This window comes from Canis lupus, chromosome 25 (genome assembly GCF_048164855.1).
Source record: "Canis lupus baileyi chromosome 25, mCanLup2.hap1, whole genome shotgun sequence".
Classification (NCBI taxonomy): Eukaryota; Metazoa; Chordata; class Mammalia; order Carnivora; family Canidae; genus Canis; species Canis lupus.
Window position 1 is genome coordinate 27925897 of NC_132862.1, and position 17050 is coordinate 27942946.

General features: G+C 38.7%; 1 protein-coding gene across 2 annotated transcripts in view; it reads right to left on the minus strand.

Annotated features, from left to right (window-relative positions):
- Positions 1 to 17050, minus strand: part of AEBP2 (AE binding protein 2) — a 205157-nt gene that overhangs the window by 49285 nt on the left and 138822 nt on the right. Inside the window, exon 9 of one of the 2 annotated variants that reach the window (XM_072798785.1) lies at positions 13130 to 13157. The exons of the other annotated variant lie outside the window; for it this stretch is intronic. Coding sequence (XP_072654886.1) covers positions 13145 to 13157 — 13 coding nt within the window. The 3' untranslated portion in view covers positions 13130 to 13144. Of the gene's footprint in view, positions 1 to 13129; positions 13158 to 17050 lie in introns of those variants that run through there. 2 annotated transcript variants of the gene reach the window in all.

Below are 17050 nucleotides of genomic sequence, written 5' to 3' on the forward strand. Positions count from 1 at the left end.
TAAATAAAATCTTAAAAAAAAAAAAAAATACAACTAAAAACTAAAAACCACTAATCCTCCCTTCTAGATGAAGTACTTCTCTCTTCCATTAAATCTGTTCCTGACTTGCTACAGAAGCCTTGACTATAAATGACTCATCACCAAATGCAGTCACTTCTCAATTTTCCCATTGTTGCATTCTTTGTGCTTCTGTACCTAAAGGTAGAGATATAGTCCACCATGCCCTTTGAGGTAAATTACAAAGTCAAACCATGAATCTACATCAAGAAACACTGTAACAAGTGGTTGATTTCTATTACCAGAAATCTGGAGAATAAATATGAAAATAAAATCTGAGAATGTTAGAAGGAAAAGAACATAACTTTATATTTACTAAGGTTATGAATATGGAAATAAATGCCAAAATGCGGGACCCAATGCACTAGTTCTAGAAAACCCCACTTGCTTCCAACTGTTTTCTTGGAAACCGTTTCTTTCTGAACTCAAATGTGGACTTGATGGGGGTTTATGCTGAAGGATGCTGAGATACCAGATTATATAATGTAGTAGAAAAAATTACAAAGAGCCAGAAAGTCAGGAATAATAAACTAAAATTATTATATACACTTATATATGTATCCCAAATTATGTCTCCCAAGAAGGCCCAAGGTCTTTACCACAGCACTGAAAAGTATTTAAATGTTGAGGTCTTTAAAAAGCACTATAATGGTTGAACCCTATGAATCAAGATAAGTGGGAAAACCACCTTTGGAATAGGTCCCATTATTTCAATAAAGATTATAGAATCCCAGGGAGGAAGAGGCCAACAGAGTCACTTAATCACAAGAGACAGGACTGGCTTGCTAACCATAATAAGCAGTAATGATAGAGTGGACAAGAATTTAATTTGCTTAATAGAGTTTACTCCAAAAACTATTTTATTAATGCAAGGCCCTCAAAGTCTACAGAAGTCTGACTAATATGTGTATATTCATGTATACGAAGTCAACACATCTACAGAATGAACAGCTGTGGAATTAGAACACCAAAATCACTGTGAAGGAGTCAGTTGTCCAGAATATGAGAGACAGCACAAGCAACAATTTCCCCCAAAGGGCAGCGACAAGCTGGCTTGCTATGTCTATTGACCTAAAACTAGATAGGACTATGTCAAGCATTCAGGCATTTTTTAATGATCACTATTACAGATTATCTTTAAAATTATTCTGAGGGGGAAGTCGAATCAAGAATCTCAGAAAGACCTCCAAATATACCTAACTCTTCTTTAAGAAACTGTGGTGCCACTCATTGAGCCAGAGATTGTTACTCCAGAAGGAGTCCGTTGATTTCAAAATTATAATCATAAATTGTGTGAAAAGTAACAAAAAGAGGCTACTTGAGGCCAAAACCCATGAGCCACAGGTAAAGCTATACTCAAAGCCAAAATATACCATTAAATGCCTTAATATATGTTAATATTAAAAATGAAATAAGTACTAAATGTAAGAAATTAAAACTATAACATCAAAAAATAACAAACCAAAGGAAATAATTATTAGCACCCAAAATTTAAATTTTGATCCAAATGCAATAATAAGAGGAAACATAGAAAACTGTTTCTCTGCAAGTATTTTTTTCTGCAAATATTCTTTAAAATACATAAACCACTGGCAAGCCTGATTAATGGAAAAAGACAAAAACAAGAATATACAACCTTGAGATGTAAAAAAGGTGATTGCCAAGATTTTTTTTTTTTGATTGTGATAAAACCACAGATTTTTTAAGTGATCTAAAAATCATAAAAGAATATAGATGCAAACCTATGGAAATTTGTTCAGACACACTTCAAGGATTACCTCAGATTCTCAAGACCGCACCTGTTTCCTGGAGCCCTCAGCCACACAGATGCCACTGTTGCCACCACCACCGCCACTTCATCTGCTGGCATCCTTGATCTCGTTCTCTCCTGAGGTAAGAACCAGGTCTGGAGACATGGCTTCCCTCACCCCTTCCCATCATGACAGAAACCACAGGACTTAAATATTAGCATTCCACAAGAGTAGGATCCAGCTTCCACAGCAAAGAGGCCAGGTGATGTAGGCTGGAAGGGCAGGGAGTAAACTCCCAATGGGGCAAACACTGGCCAATGAGAGAAGGGAGGTGGGAGGGAGTTGGCAGATAAATCCACCTCTCTTTCTCTCTCCGACCCACTATTCCAAAGCTTATTTTCCATACAACCTGTTTGGAGATGCCCTTCATCCTTCAGGAAGCACTGGGCATCTTGGTAATGCACCAACTTGCATCTGCTTCCCATCTCTCCCTGGTTCCCATCTCCCTCTCTTTCACTGTCACAGGACTGCACCTCCCAATAAAACAGCACTAAAGCCTTGCTTTAGCCTCTGTGTTCTGGGGATCTCAAGCTAAGACAGTGATAAATATGAAAATTTGGATGCATACTGATTTTCAACCAAAATAAAAATTACTACACTTGACCAAGTAGTAGATAGAAAGTTTGAAGAGATTAACAATCACAGGAAACACTGGATAGCAAAGTAAAGGTCCCATTTTTACAAGGACAGCTAGATAATATAACAGCTGAATTATATATAATTTTTAAGGTACAAATAATTCATATTTTATCTATTCTCAACCAAAGAATTCATCTTATTTTTTTATGCATTGTGGTGTTCTTATTAACATAAGTATATTCCAGAAAAAGAAAACTACAGACAAATTTTATTTATAAATAAAGATGCAAACATTTTTAAATGATCTCAAAAAAATAAAAAAAAATAAAAAAATAAAAAATAAATGATCTCAAATAAATTCTGGCAGTGCATTAAAAGAACAACTCATCATAACCAATTTTCAACTCATTAGCAGATCACATCAATGTCCACATGTATGAGTAAACTCAATAACTTTCTCAATGTAACATAAGACACACCCCCAAGATCTCTCCCTCTCTCCCTCCCTCTCTCTTATACACACACACACACACACACACACACAAGCACACTGTGACCAGATGAATAAAACATACTAAAGATACATCTGGTTTCCTCCCAGAATCCTCTCCAGTTTTCCTTGTGCTTTCTCCTAGTCCTCATTCCAACAGAAGTAGAACTGGCTTTGGAGAAAGAGCACTCCATTCTGTGTAAGCCTGACTCAGGCATTGTAGGACTGATTATCATTTCTGACCCAGCACATTAAATTTCATAGCACTCCCAAATCACTGACAACCGAAAGCCCCTACATGTTCCCAAGTGTCCGTGAGGATAATCCATCCCTCATTAAGTAACATTGGGAGGAATTCCAGAGAGCTACCCCTGCCCCTGAATCCCAGCAACTACTGGGAACTCTCTCCTCCTCAGATGACTTACTACTAGCTTCTTTTGTGCCCCTCCATTCTAATCTCCCCTCTTCAGAAACTGAAGAGGACACCATCATTTTAGTTCTGTTGGCCTTTCCTATCTGAGTATGCTAGAATCAAGGCCCAGAAAATTCAGTAATATGCACCTCCACACAAAGTGCTCAAGAGAGGGATGGCTGGGTGGTTCAGCGGTTGAGCAACTGCCTTTGGCTTAGAGCATGATCCTGGTCCCGGGATCAAGTCCCACATCGGGCTCCCTGTGAGGAGCCTGTTTCTCCCTCTGCCTGTATCTCTGTCCCTCTCTGTGCGTCTCTCATGAATAAATAAATAAAATCTTTTTTTAAAAAGTGCTCAAAGGAGCAGCAATATCCACGCTGTATTCTATCATGCAGTTTTGTGGATCTATGTGAGCATTGAAACAACAGAATTTCCACAGAATCAAAAATATCAATCTACCACGACTCATTAGGTCAAAATATTTGCCACTCACTGGAGCTTCTTTCCTCCTCTGATGATCAGTATAACAAATGCTCATGGCCCAAGCTCTAGAGAGAGATGGGCATAAGTCCAAATTCCACTCTACATGCCCTTGGGCAATGTATTAACCCCTCTAAACTGAGTTTTCTTCATCTATAAAATGAAGGAAATAGTACCAATTTCATAGGTAAGATGTAGGATGCTCAGCACAGGGGCTACTATGCACTAAATGTTCAGTAAGTGTTGGCTGTTTTATTACCTCATTTAAACACCAAGCTAGCATATACTTCCACAAGCAGGTTTCCAAATTCATTCTGAATTCTAACCAGTTAATGCATTTTCAATGTTCCTTTTGCATATTTTAAGGAACTTTAGTTATACTTCAGTGTGATAAGAAACACACAATTCACTCTTGAGAGTTATGGTAAATAACCATCTCCTCAAAAAGCTCTGAGTACTGACAGCAGAAAAAGGATCACCACAATAAATCCAGCGCCCATCACACTGCAGACACAGAATAGCTACTTATTAAATCTGAAATGAATGAAAAAAGCTCACAATCATCTAGTGCCTTAGAATGGCACTCTGCTTAATATATTAAACGGATAACTTCTAACAGTCACTACTACTCTGAAAGTAGGCATGGTCACCAACTGGTCAGGTGTACCATGGCAGCAGAGATGCATCCTAAAAGCAGAGGTTGATGAGAAAAGTGAACAATAGAAACACTTATAGGACACACTAACATCCATGTAAATTAACAATAAATACGGCAGTTGTCAAAACTCATTGAATAGCATCCTTAAAAGTCAATCATTTATTTCTCTGTTTGTAAATGTTAACTAAACAAACTATAAACAGGGCAGCCCCGGTGGCCCAGTGGTTTAGCGCCACCTTCAGCCCAGGGTGTGATCCTGGAGACCCGGGATCCAGTCCCACATCGGGCTCCCTGCATGGAGCCTGCTTCTCCCTTTGCCTGTGTCTCTGCTTCTCTCTCGCTCTCTCTGTGTCTGTCGTGAATAAATAAATAAAATCTTTTTTAAAAAAATAAAAATAAACTGTAAACAAATAAATACATCATTAATCTTCATTTCTAGGTGCATTTCAAAGTGAATTGCAGACATCAATGCCTTTCTAAAACTTCAGCATGCTGTTATTAATTAGAGTTTTTTAAAGATTTTATTTATTCATGAGAGACACAGAGAGAGGCAGAGACGTAGGCAGAGGGAGCCTGATGCGGGACTTGATCCCTGGACCTCAGGATCACGCCCTGAGCCAAAGGCAGATGCCCAACCACTAAGCCACCTAGGTGTCCCTTAATTAGATTTTAATATGGACAGAGGGATGGAAAATGAATACCTAATACAGTAAATAAAGCAAAATGTTATTGGTAAAATCTAGATGGTGTTCACTGCACAATTCTTCAAACTTTTCTGTAATTTGATTTTTTTCACAATAAAATTTTGGGGGAAAATGTATGCAAAACCATGGTTATTTTCTAAGTATACAGACTGGAACAGGATATATACTGGACACACTAAACAACTACCTGGTGCACAGTGAGAATTTATTCATATTGTTGTAAGAGAACGTGTTCATGGATAAGAGGGGGAAAATGCAAGTGAAATGTGGAGGTAAAGGAATAAATAAATGAGGGGCACTTGGGTGACTCAGTCCAGTAAGTGTCTGACTCTTGGTTTTGGCTTAGGTCATGATTTCATGGGTCATGAGATGGAGCCCCAAGTCAGGAATCTGCACTCGGCATGGAGTCTGCTTAAAGATTCTCTCCCTCTGCACAGCCCCCTCTCTTAAATAATCTTTTCCAAAAAAAGAATGAATAAATGAAAAATAGAAAAGAAAACTCAAAGGATATATGACTAATTCCCATCTGCAAATAACTGCATTCCAACAATATTAAGAGTTTCAACTCAAATATATATATGAATTTCTTAAGAAATACACCCCATCTCAAAGAGGGCAATTATCTAAAGAAAACTGTCACCATCTCCATCTCTTCCCTCGCCCTTTCTTCCTCTCCCACCTATTTATTCATATCATTAAACTTCATTAATGTACTCTTTCAAATAACTAGCATAAACCTAGAATTGAGAGGAAAAAGAACTTTTCTTTTCAAAACATGGTTAACATTTCTTGCCAAAATATGGTTAATATTTTGTATGCAGGGTTTTTGCTGAATCTTCCATTCTTTTTTTATATGCATTTTCTAATTTGCTTTGACTCCAATTTGTCTTTCACCAGTTTTTCCATGATCCTTAGCCATACCGCTGGCCATAGTCCTTTGTAAGAAAGCAGTGTCCAACCCCTCTGTGAAAAGATTTCAATCTAAAATGGAATCAAGGCTAGAAAAGGAAAATCAAGGCTGTGTCCTCAGGAAAACAAACTTGAGGCCTGAGACACTAGTTTCCCATAAATGCCTAATTTACAGCCAACCAAAACTCATGGCTTAACCAATGAAGAGCTACCAAGAACCTCTCCTCATCCTCAAGCCAACGGACTTGCTGCTTGGACTCTTGCTAAACTCCCCCTTCTCTGCACTCCTGACCCATAAACATGGCCTACCCCAAACCCTCAGGTTTCACCTCTAGTGTGCTACAGATGGTGCCCCAAATTGCAATTCCTTTGCTATTCCCAAACAAAATCGGTTTCTGGTAGGTCGAGGCCCCTTCTTGCCTCTGTTTACCTCTTTATTTAGCTTGACACACACCTTAGGAACATTCATCCTCATCATATTTCACTTCGGGAATTACAAAAAAAGACACATACTCAGCTGTGTGGCAGATAGCGAGGCAGCCTGTCCTAGAGAGCGCATCACCAGGTTGGCTCAGAGTTCTGATGTCACCTTCACTGACTAGATGATCTTAGGTCATTTAGTCTGACGTTTGTTTTTCTTTTCTTTTTTTTTTAACTTTGTTTTTTCTAATCAAAAAATTGGAATAATAATGGCTATTTCACAGAGCTGTGATAAAAACGAAAAAGACAATGAGGCTATAAATATCCTATGCATGTGGTTACAAATTACCCCTGGGCTCGCTTTCATTCTCCACAAAATTTTAATTTTCTCCATGTTCTCCTGGATACTTTCTTTCATGTATATATGGAAGTCATTAAAACAGTTCCTGAGAGAAAGTTTCAGAACCTCACAATTGTTGTCGGGATGGAGTCTCATGCACAGGGATTCAGTCTATATGCTGCACGTTAAAGGATCTCATTATTGTTTAGTTTTGTATCTTTAATCTTCTCAAGTTACTTCATTGTATCAATTCTCTCTTTAGAATGAAGCATGTCCAAAAACTTTAATTCTTAACATGTGCTCTTGAAAATCAGCCAGGGATTGGGACCAGAGAAAATGAGTTACAGAACACATGACAAGATTTCATACATTCTTGATCTATCTAGTCCGCTATTGATATTTTCTTTTGTTCTTTAAAACAGCAATTTCCAGTGAGTGTTGCACATAATCCAGGGAATAAACCAAACAACTCATTTATGGGACAAAGAAAAGAAGAAAATATGAGAAAAGCTATTTGTATTTCTGCCTCATTCTTAGGAATTTCAATTTTTGTGTATAGCACTAATATATTAGTAGAGTATGTATTAATCAAAAAAGTTTTGAGGGGAACCTGGGTGGCTCAGTCTGTTGAGCATCTGATTCTTGGTTTTGATTTGGATCATGGTCTCAGGGTCATGGGATTGAGACCCACATCAGGCTCGCGTTCAGCGAGGAGTCTGCTTCAGTCTTTACTCCTCCCTCTCTCTCTGCCCTTCCCCCTGCCACTCACACACACTCTCTCTCTAAGATAGATAGATAAATAAATAAATAAATAAATAAATAAATAAATAAATAAATCTTTTTTTTTTAAAGTTTAGAAGCTACTATTTTGAACTTACAATGCATTAGGAAGTCCTAAGTTCCTTTTGCTCTTTGATTTATAAAATGAAGTTTTCATAATAACAATCTACACAGTCAAAAGAATTTCAAATATAGAAAATAATCATTCCATTCACTCAGCAGTAAGTGTTTTCTAGGACTGAAGTCATGATTTTCTTGACAAATAGCAGTAGCCAGTATTCTCTATCAAGTTCTTCACAAGAGATACTAAAGACAAATTAGATTTTTCTAACCCACAAGTCAGAGAAATGCTTGTGAAACTCAGGACCATAACACTTTGGGGTTCTCTCTGTTGGAAATAAGCAGAATCACTTGATTAAAAGGTCTAAGGTCACTAAGAAGTAGTAGAATTGCACCTTCAGCCCCCATCTTCTCATTCCCAAATCTATTGTTTCAATTTATGCTACAGCTACATCTTTCCAGGTATCTGAAAACTCCATTAAAGCATGGGGGCAATGTGGCATAGAGTTAATGTGGTTTGGGGGAAGGGGCGGGACTAGAGAGCTTCAGAAGCTAGAGTTTTAATCCTGCTTCCACTACTTAGCTCATGAGTGACCTTAGAGAATTATTTTAATCTCTCCAAACCTCAATTCCCTCATTCTATAAAGAGGACACAGTAATCCCTGTCATGCCTACCTCAAAGGTCTGTCAACATGCAATGATGAAAAGTATGTCAATGTAGGGGGTGCCTCGGTGGCTTAGTTGGTTAAGTCTCTAACTAACAATTTCTGCTCAGGTCATGATCTCAGGTCATGACATCAAGCCCTACACTGGGCTCTGTGCTGGGCATGGAGCCTGCTTGAGATTCTCTCTCTCCCTCTCCCTCTGCTCCTCCCTACTCTCCACTCCCTATTCTCTCTCAAAAAAATAAAAAATAAAAATAAAATAAAATAAAGCATGTCAATGTAACTTACAAAGTCAGACACTGTTTTTTATGAACTTCCATTCAGCAATTGCATTGGGGAGGCATGGAGCCAGTCCTGGATATTTCCTATCTATACAGTAAAAGGTACTGATACTCAACTCGAGCAAATTTAGACATCGTTTAACACAAAGCAATAGAACCTGCAGCTTCGCTAGCCACCAGCTGCAAAACACTGAATCTCTATCCAAATTTGGCTTAAGATTAACCCAAGCGAAGAATTTTAAAAAGGGCGCCTGGGCGGCTCAGTCGGTCAAGCCTCTGCCTTCGGCTCAGGTTATGAACCCTGCATTGGGCTCCCCATTCAGTGGGAAACCTGCTTCTCCCTCTCCCCTACCCAGCTCCTCTTGGACGCTCTCCTCTCTCAAATATATACAAAAAATCTTTAAAAAAAAAGAAGAATTTAAGAAAGATGCTAAGAGAAAGATGAGAGCCTTTAACCATCAGTAGCTATGGAAGGCAAATTACTATATGCCCTGAAATAAGAAGGAAAACAGAGATGAAAAAGTATTCAGTTTGGTATTCTTGGAGAAGTAACTGTGTATACAATTCAAAAGGAATTCATAAATCTTCCTGTTCCAAAATCACCATCTACTGGAAAGAAAACCAGAGTCATGTTGCTTCTTTCTAGACAAGCTCAGAAACTGTCACTACGTCTTTTTTGTGAGAAGTTATTGTAGCAAAAGAACTACTGAAGGAATACTAAAGGCTAATACATTCCTCAGAATCATTTAATTCTATAATATGCAGGTGGGAATTTTTATTTTAATAGCTATGTAGAGAATATTTGACCCTTTTTAATTTTTCCCTAGCCATTTTTGTACTCCTAGTTTGTGCCTCAGAAAAATGAAAAAATATGACTGGTAAAACTGACAGTAGAAAAAGAAAAACTTTCTCCATCATCCTCTGCTCAGCCTTTTTATTGCTCATGCAGATTGGCCTGAAGGGTTTAATAGCCAAGGAATTAATTAGAAATGTCTGTTGTGGCAGAAACATTGCTGCTATTGCTGTGGTTAGTGATTTCTCTTTTATCACAATTTTAAAAAGCTAAATGATCACCAAGTAGTAAAATGCTCTCTCAGTAGATTCTTCATTTTTCATATAAATTAACTGCAATTTCAGAGAGAGTTTGGGGCCATTTTTCCATTATGTTCAGTGGGTAAATGATCCAAAAGAGCTCCTAATATTTCTAAAAGTCCTGACAAGCAACTCCTTCCAAAGTTGAGACCACACACTAAGATGGATATTGAGATTTCTTACCTTCAAGATTAAGACAAATGATGAATAAGCCAAACAAAATAAGATGAAATGACCACTTTCAGGATATAATCACCATAAAGTTATTTAACACTCCCCAGACAGTGACCTGGCATTTCTTATGAGGAGAAAACCACCTCAGAATAACAACTATGGGAAAAAGCGTATGTAGTCCAAGGGATCAATAAGCATAGAGAGAAAGTCAATGACAATGAATATAGTGACATAGGAAATTGACCAAATTGGAATCATAATGAACTGTTCTGAAAAAAAGTCTGTCATTAGATGCAGCATCTTCAGAATCAGTACGACTGGCACAAATTAGGCACTTGATAATAATCGAATATATAGGATGAAAGGTTTAACCATTCTCCAAAGTTATCCAAGGCTTATTTTTCTCTAGAAATTTAATTTTTAATCCTTAGCCTTAATGGCTAGAAAAAGCTGCTCATATTCCTCAAGAACATAATAACAAAGTCCAGGCCTCTGACACAGACCATAATTGGCAAGGCCTACTGAGCAAAACATCAACTTCCATTGCTTTGAATGGCCCTTAGCACAGTGACATATGCATCTAGAATTTATTAAATACATTTCAGTGACATTAAAATATTCCGATATAAGAAATGCTACATCGAAGCACTCAAAAATACTATTTTCAACTCTCTAGCTACTGAAAGAAGCAAACCTGGAGACATATATATAAAGTAACAAAAATACATGCTTTCTGGGCCTTGTTGTCAGCAAATAAAGCAGAGAACTAGATAGCTGAATGCCTATAAAGTTTTTTGTTATGAGTCAGAATTAAATCTCACAGGATTTTGTGTTTTCTTTTTCCTTTTCAAAATGAGTTAGCATTCCTTTTCCATAGTGTGTTATTTGATCTCATGTGTGCTACTAATAACTATTTTTGTTCCTTTAGATGACAAACCTTTATCTCCTCCCTCCTTGATGTCTAGCATCGTCCATTCAAGTCATTGTGAAAACAGACTACATGAAAAAAGACAGAACCCTAGACTAATGCCATCCTAAGAGGAAAGTAAATGAGAGCAATGAGGCAAGGATTAAACTTCTCACTTGAATAACAGTGGGGACAGTTTTTATTCATCATGAGGGGGTATACAGGATCATCTGGGGGATTTTAAGACCTACCTTAAGATCAACCACTGAAATCTGCATACTAATGACTCTTATATTTCTATCTCTAGTCTAACCCTGTACCTGGACACCTGATTATCTTGCCCTGTCCCAGCGCCACCACACTTGACCCCATTTCTATCTTCTTGAGTAACCAATTAGTATGACAATTTCTGACATTGTTTAAAAGATGATAATTCATTTAGGCCTGGAAACTTGAAAAAAAAAAAACTTAGTGAGGCTAAAATCATTAGGAAACCCTTATACAGCATGTGTTCTGAGGTTTTTACATACATTAATTCATTTAATCCTCATACCTCCATGAGGTAGATACTGTCATCCATGTTTTTGCAGATCATGGAATTAAGACAGAGAGGTTAAGCATTTGGCTTAAGAACACACAGCCAACAATCAGTGGAGCTGGAATCTGAACCGAGGCAATCTGATTCCAAAACATATACTCTAATTGTGGTCCTAAAAATAAGCAAGCAAGCAAACAAAAATGCAAGATGCTGAGTTATCTCTTAACCCCTTACCTACCTGACATCGATTCTTTTTGGAATTTTGCAATCCCTTCCAGTTTGTTCTCCACTTGTTGAAAAAGATGCACAAAACAAGAGGTGAGCAGAATAAAGCCTACCAATGGCAACAGTCAATACAATCAGGCTGAAGGAATGACTGAATGAAATCCTGGGACCCTCTGTTTTCTCACAGGCATCAGTTAACAAGAGATCACTCTCAGCCAAAAGGCCTAATGCTTCCCTATTGTGCGCCTGGCTCTGCACACGGCGGGTTTTTCAGCGACCTCTTTCTAGCCCCAGCACTCAGTGTGATGAACCTAGAGATAATCTGGCCTTTCCCTCGTGTGCTTTCTTCTCTTGTCCACCTGCTCTTTTGCTGCACTCCCTGCAGATTCTCTCATGAAGCCATGATGGTGAAATATTGTTTTGGTGAAATATTGTATGCATATCCAAATGAAACAGACATCACTCAACTAAAAAAATAAAAAATAAAAAGGAGTGCTGAAACAGAAGCACCTGTAAGACCTGCTTGATGCTTTTTCGTTCCCTTCTCTGAGTTAACCACTATCCTGAATCTGGATAGTAGGCTCCACAGCTAACGTGGGGCTCAGACGCACCACCCTGAGATCAAGAGTCACGTGCTCCACTGAAATGAGCCAGCCAGGTGCCCCTTGGGGTACATTTTATAATTTTAATATGAATCTAGAAACAGCTAGATCCATATGATTTCTTTTTTTTCCCAGTTCTATATAATGTTAAACTTTATAGAAATGATATCACATTGTACATATACTATTCCCCTGGCCTTATTATTATTTATTTTAATAATAGTTGTAACAGCAAAAATAAACAACTTTGTCCCCACCAGACAGCTTAAGTAAAAGAACATTTACATTACCACGGGCGCCCCTTGATTCCATCCTCCTCCTCAACTCCCAGAGGTAATTCCTATCCTGACTTTTGTAATATTTCTCTACTTGTTTTATAGTTCCTACCACTTACACATGCATCCCTAAGACAAGTATTACTCCATTTTGCCAGTTGATTTTCTTATATAATGTTTGTATATGTTCTCCTGTGACTTGCCTCCTCCACTCACTATTTTGGAAATTCTCCCACACTGGCTCATACTCCCTTCACGTTTACCAGTCTACAGTGCAGGCTACAGTATATGGCCATGATGCACTGATGGAAGTTTATTTTGTTGTTTTAACCTTTTATATATCATACTTGACTACACCTGAGATATACACCTGAAAAAAAATCCATCTATTATTTTCTGTGACTCAAGTTTTCTGGAGAGTAACTTCAGTCACTTCGTATTTTCTCAACTTAGACTTGAACTCAGTCAATTCAGGATTTTGGTCTCTGATTTTATTCATTGAAGGGGTAAAATCTAGTCCATGTGGCATTATGAGGAGTCATAATTTTATATGGCAGGAAGGCTCTGGTCCAGTCATACTCTGTCTTCCACTGGCGTCCTTTAGGATGGATCTCCCCCTGGTTTTGTTACTTCTGTCATTGTTTTGGTTTTGGCAATTTGGCCTGGTGGCATCCTCTGAGAGATGTCATAGATGCTTCCTAAGAGGAAAAAAAAAAAAAAAAACACTTTCCAGATGCTTCCAGCACCACTCTATGGCACAAACAACTGAAATGCTACCCTAGGCCCTTTCTTCCTCCATTCACATTGGCCAAGAAACTTTGCCACAAGTTTTTGTCTCCCCTGACTTATCAGGAAAAGAGACTTGGAATCTCTTTGGATGGATGGGGCACTGAGCAGAAACAATAGAAATATGAACAAAGTATTAGGCTATAGAGAAATTTCAGTCTATCCTGAAGGCCTGAAGGATTAGGTTAATTCTTCTGATTACCTGAAAAGCAAAGGAAAGACTGTTCCCTCTTGGGGAATAAACTAGTAAAATAATCCAAAGGCTGAGTCTCCATCCCATAAACACACCACCAACATGGTACCCACTGGCCATGTGTGTAAACTTAAAGTGTGAATAATTAAAATTAAACAGAATTTAAACTTACATTAGCCACATTTTGAGCACTCAAATAGGCTAGAGGCTATTGGAGAACACACACATAGAACATTTCCATCATCACAGAAAATTCTATTGGATGGTATGGTCTTAGAGGATGCTTATATAAGAGAGAGCCAAGAGGATATTCTAAATAAAAAGCATTAGAGTCCCAAAGAGCAGGACTGTTGATTTTGACAGCAGGTGTCCAGATTTGCAAACGAGAGTAACTACATTTGACCTCAGCATCCAGGACAGCTAAAAGGCAGAAGGGCTCTTTCTAAGGACAACAGGCAGTTTTTGAGAGACCTCAGGAATCACTCCTTCCCTTGAACTAGATGGAGAGAATCTTGGGCGGGTTCTATTGTCACAGCTCATCACAGGTTGATTTGGGCTACAATGGAATGAGACCTCATAGTCTTTCACCCTGGCTGTTCCTCACACAGCTGACACCTGTTACAAAATGAAGGGAGGAAAATTGCCCTCTGGGAAACGTGTACTGTTTAATAGTATAATATAGGCCCATTTCACCAAGTCTAAGTAATATGAAGTGAAAACGTCCATGTTTTAAATATTTGTATTCCTTTTATTTGCCATTCTATACACTTTGTTGTTTAACTAGTCCGTCACTGAATGTTGGTATATTCTAACTGCAAATTTAAACCCCTCTTCCTCTAAGATTCCCTTCTAAACAACTTTATAAAAAGAACTTTGTGTAGTTCTGGGTTATTTGGTTAAGTCTGTATTTTTCTCTTTCATTGCATCAAAGCTTGAACCTGTGAGCCCTCAGGGGCCCTCCCTTTCCTGTTCCCTGGCCTGCTCTATATAGCAAGGGGGCTGAGCCCTACAGGCTACATTTCCAAGGCTTCCCTATAGTTGGAAGATCTGAGATCAGCCAGGGAGGGGACAGGAAGGAGCCCAGGGACCTAGAGGGAAGAGAACCCAGGGCACTTCCTTCCTCATCCATCCATCTTCAGGAGGATCTCCAACAGGGGCTCTTCTTTTCCCTCCATGGTGCCAGCTCAGACCAGCCAGGCCTACCGCTGCTGCATTTTTCCATAGGGTGCCTGGTCTCCAGGCTCCAGTAACACTACTTCTGCCCTCTGTCACGCCGGTCCACAAGTCACACTAGCTTCCTACTACTGCTAATATCAGGATCAGTTCACCACCTCCTGTGTGACTTCTCCATAATTCCATCTCCTGTGTAACCAATTCCTGCATTCAATGTCTCTCACTACCCAGAGAGGTTTCGGTGCTCCTGCTAGGATCTGACACATCTCTTCAAACTCTGTTCAAGCTCACATGGGAAAGCTGGCAAGTATCTGCCCCAGTTACTACAAAGTGCTCCCAGCCCTCCCAAGAGTGTATGTCTGCCTATGGAAGCCAAGTTCACAAAATTAAATCCACCCCCTAAATTGCATGCACATATGGTGGCATGTGCTATATCCTATTTTGTTTGGTTTTTTTAACTGTGATCTTCCAAAGCAAGACTTACAAAAACCTACCCCCAGCAGGCTACCATGGTTAATGATTCACGCTATGCTCCGTAGACTCCCCTGGCAGGGGCCACTGTAACAGACTGCTCCAATCTCACCGTCTGACTACCAGGCCTTGTGCCCTGCCCAGGGCTCATCTGGCTCACCTAGAAGGATGCTTTTTTCTGACTGGTCTTGGCTGAAGACTGGAGAGGCACATTTTGCCATTTATCTGTCAAGAAGGGGTTTTTCTTTCTAATTTGCAAAAGGTAATTTGTGCTTGACCTGGACCTCTACCTGTGTATCTATTTTCCTATTCAGATATACATAGTACTCCAGAGCTGAGGTCATCTAATTGTGTAAACTTGTAATGAGGAGCACAAGGGGGTCTGGGGATCTTATGTTAGGAGGGTCCCTCAATCCTCTAAGTCCATAGCAAATTTTACATTCCAGATCACAGTGCATTATAATTATGGGTCCATCTGCCATCCCCATAGATTGTTAGCTCCCCAAAGGCAAGGACTTTCAGCTCTGCATCTGCAAGGCTTACCAAAGTGCCTTGCACTTAGCAGTGCTAAATATGTCTTTACCAAATGAACACTGAATTATATTTTACAATTTACAGAACACTTATACATTTATCACCTTTAGTGCTCACAGAAATACTATGAGGCAATCTCGGTGATTTTGTGAATGAGGAAAATCAGAGAAGGAAAGGCCACATTCACTGTTAGTAATGCAGCAAGTACTTAAACTTGGGTCTACATATTTCTAGACCAATTTTCTATCACACCTATCCAATGACACCCCTGGTCTTCCTTTGTACTATCTCCAAACAATATTTTGAATAAATTAGGGGAAAGCGTACCCTCTGGGTGGGTGAATTACAAAAACTTTCCTCTGAGTCAACAAATCAGAAAAAAAACTGGTCCTGGCCAAGTGATTCTGTGTGAAGCACATCCCACCCAATCACACATGGGCATCCCGGAAGAAGGGCAATTTGTTATAATCCATCTGGGAAAATGAAGTTCAGAGATCCCTTTTGATTTTACCTATAAGTGACACAGGGCTCCCTTTATTAACTCTACTACACATTTATGCCATAAAAATGCTTTTCGTGGCTTTGTTTTCAACTTTTTATAACATACTAAAACTCAAAGCATTACTGAGGAAGCTTCTGATGGCAGCAATGTTTTACCCATATCCCAATAAAATAGGTATTTTATGTTAGTTACTTTCTTATCCTTTCTATCACAATCATCTTCAAATGCTTATAGTACTGTGCCAGATAATTTTGAGTACATCTACGACCTCTTTCCCGTAAGTCTTCCCTCTCACCTCAAAAGGTAGATTTCCCAGCTTTGCCTCAGTTGTTTTTTGTTTTTCACCAAGTTGAATTACAGTTCTACTAAAACAGATATGAGTAGACAGTCTTTTATCAGCTGTCAATTTTCCATAATTTTTCTTATGAGATCTTTAATTCTCTTATTTTCAAATAGAGGCTATACCAGACCCAACCATTTAGAAAGCAAACCTTATCCATAAACCGCACATTATGCCATACCAGGCCTACTCTGCTTCTTGTTCCAGGATCATTGTGCAGATGTCAGAGAGTGCCTTTCCAGACTCATGAAAATGGTGGTGGCTCTCTTGATATTAAACCGACCCCAAAAAAGGCAACTCTGAAAATTTTTTTCTTTCTTTGGTCTTCCCCTGAACTTCAAAAAAGAACCACATCATTCCCTATTTTTTTCCCTCTCCTTTACAATATCAATTGGGGTTCCTTTCCTTACATCTTTTTAGTGAACTGTTACAGACACTTCTGGGATTTATAAAATAATTTCCTTCACATTAATGCAAAAATTCTGTTACTTCTCCACTCAACAGAAACCAAAGTTATGACTCCAATTTTATTTTTCTCTCTTCTCTTCCTAATCTTTACCTCATGTTCCTTTTATCTTACCTTTTCAATTTC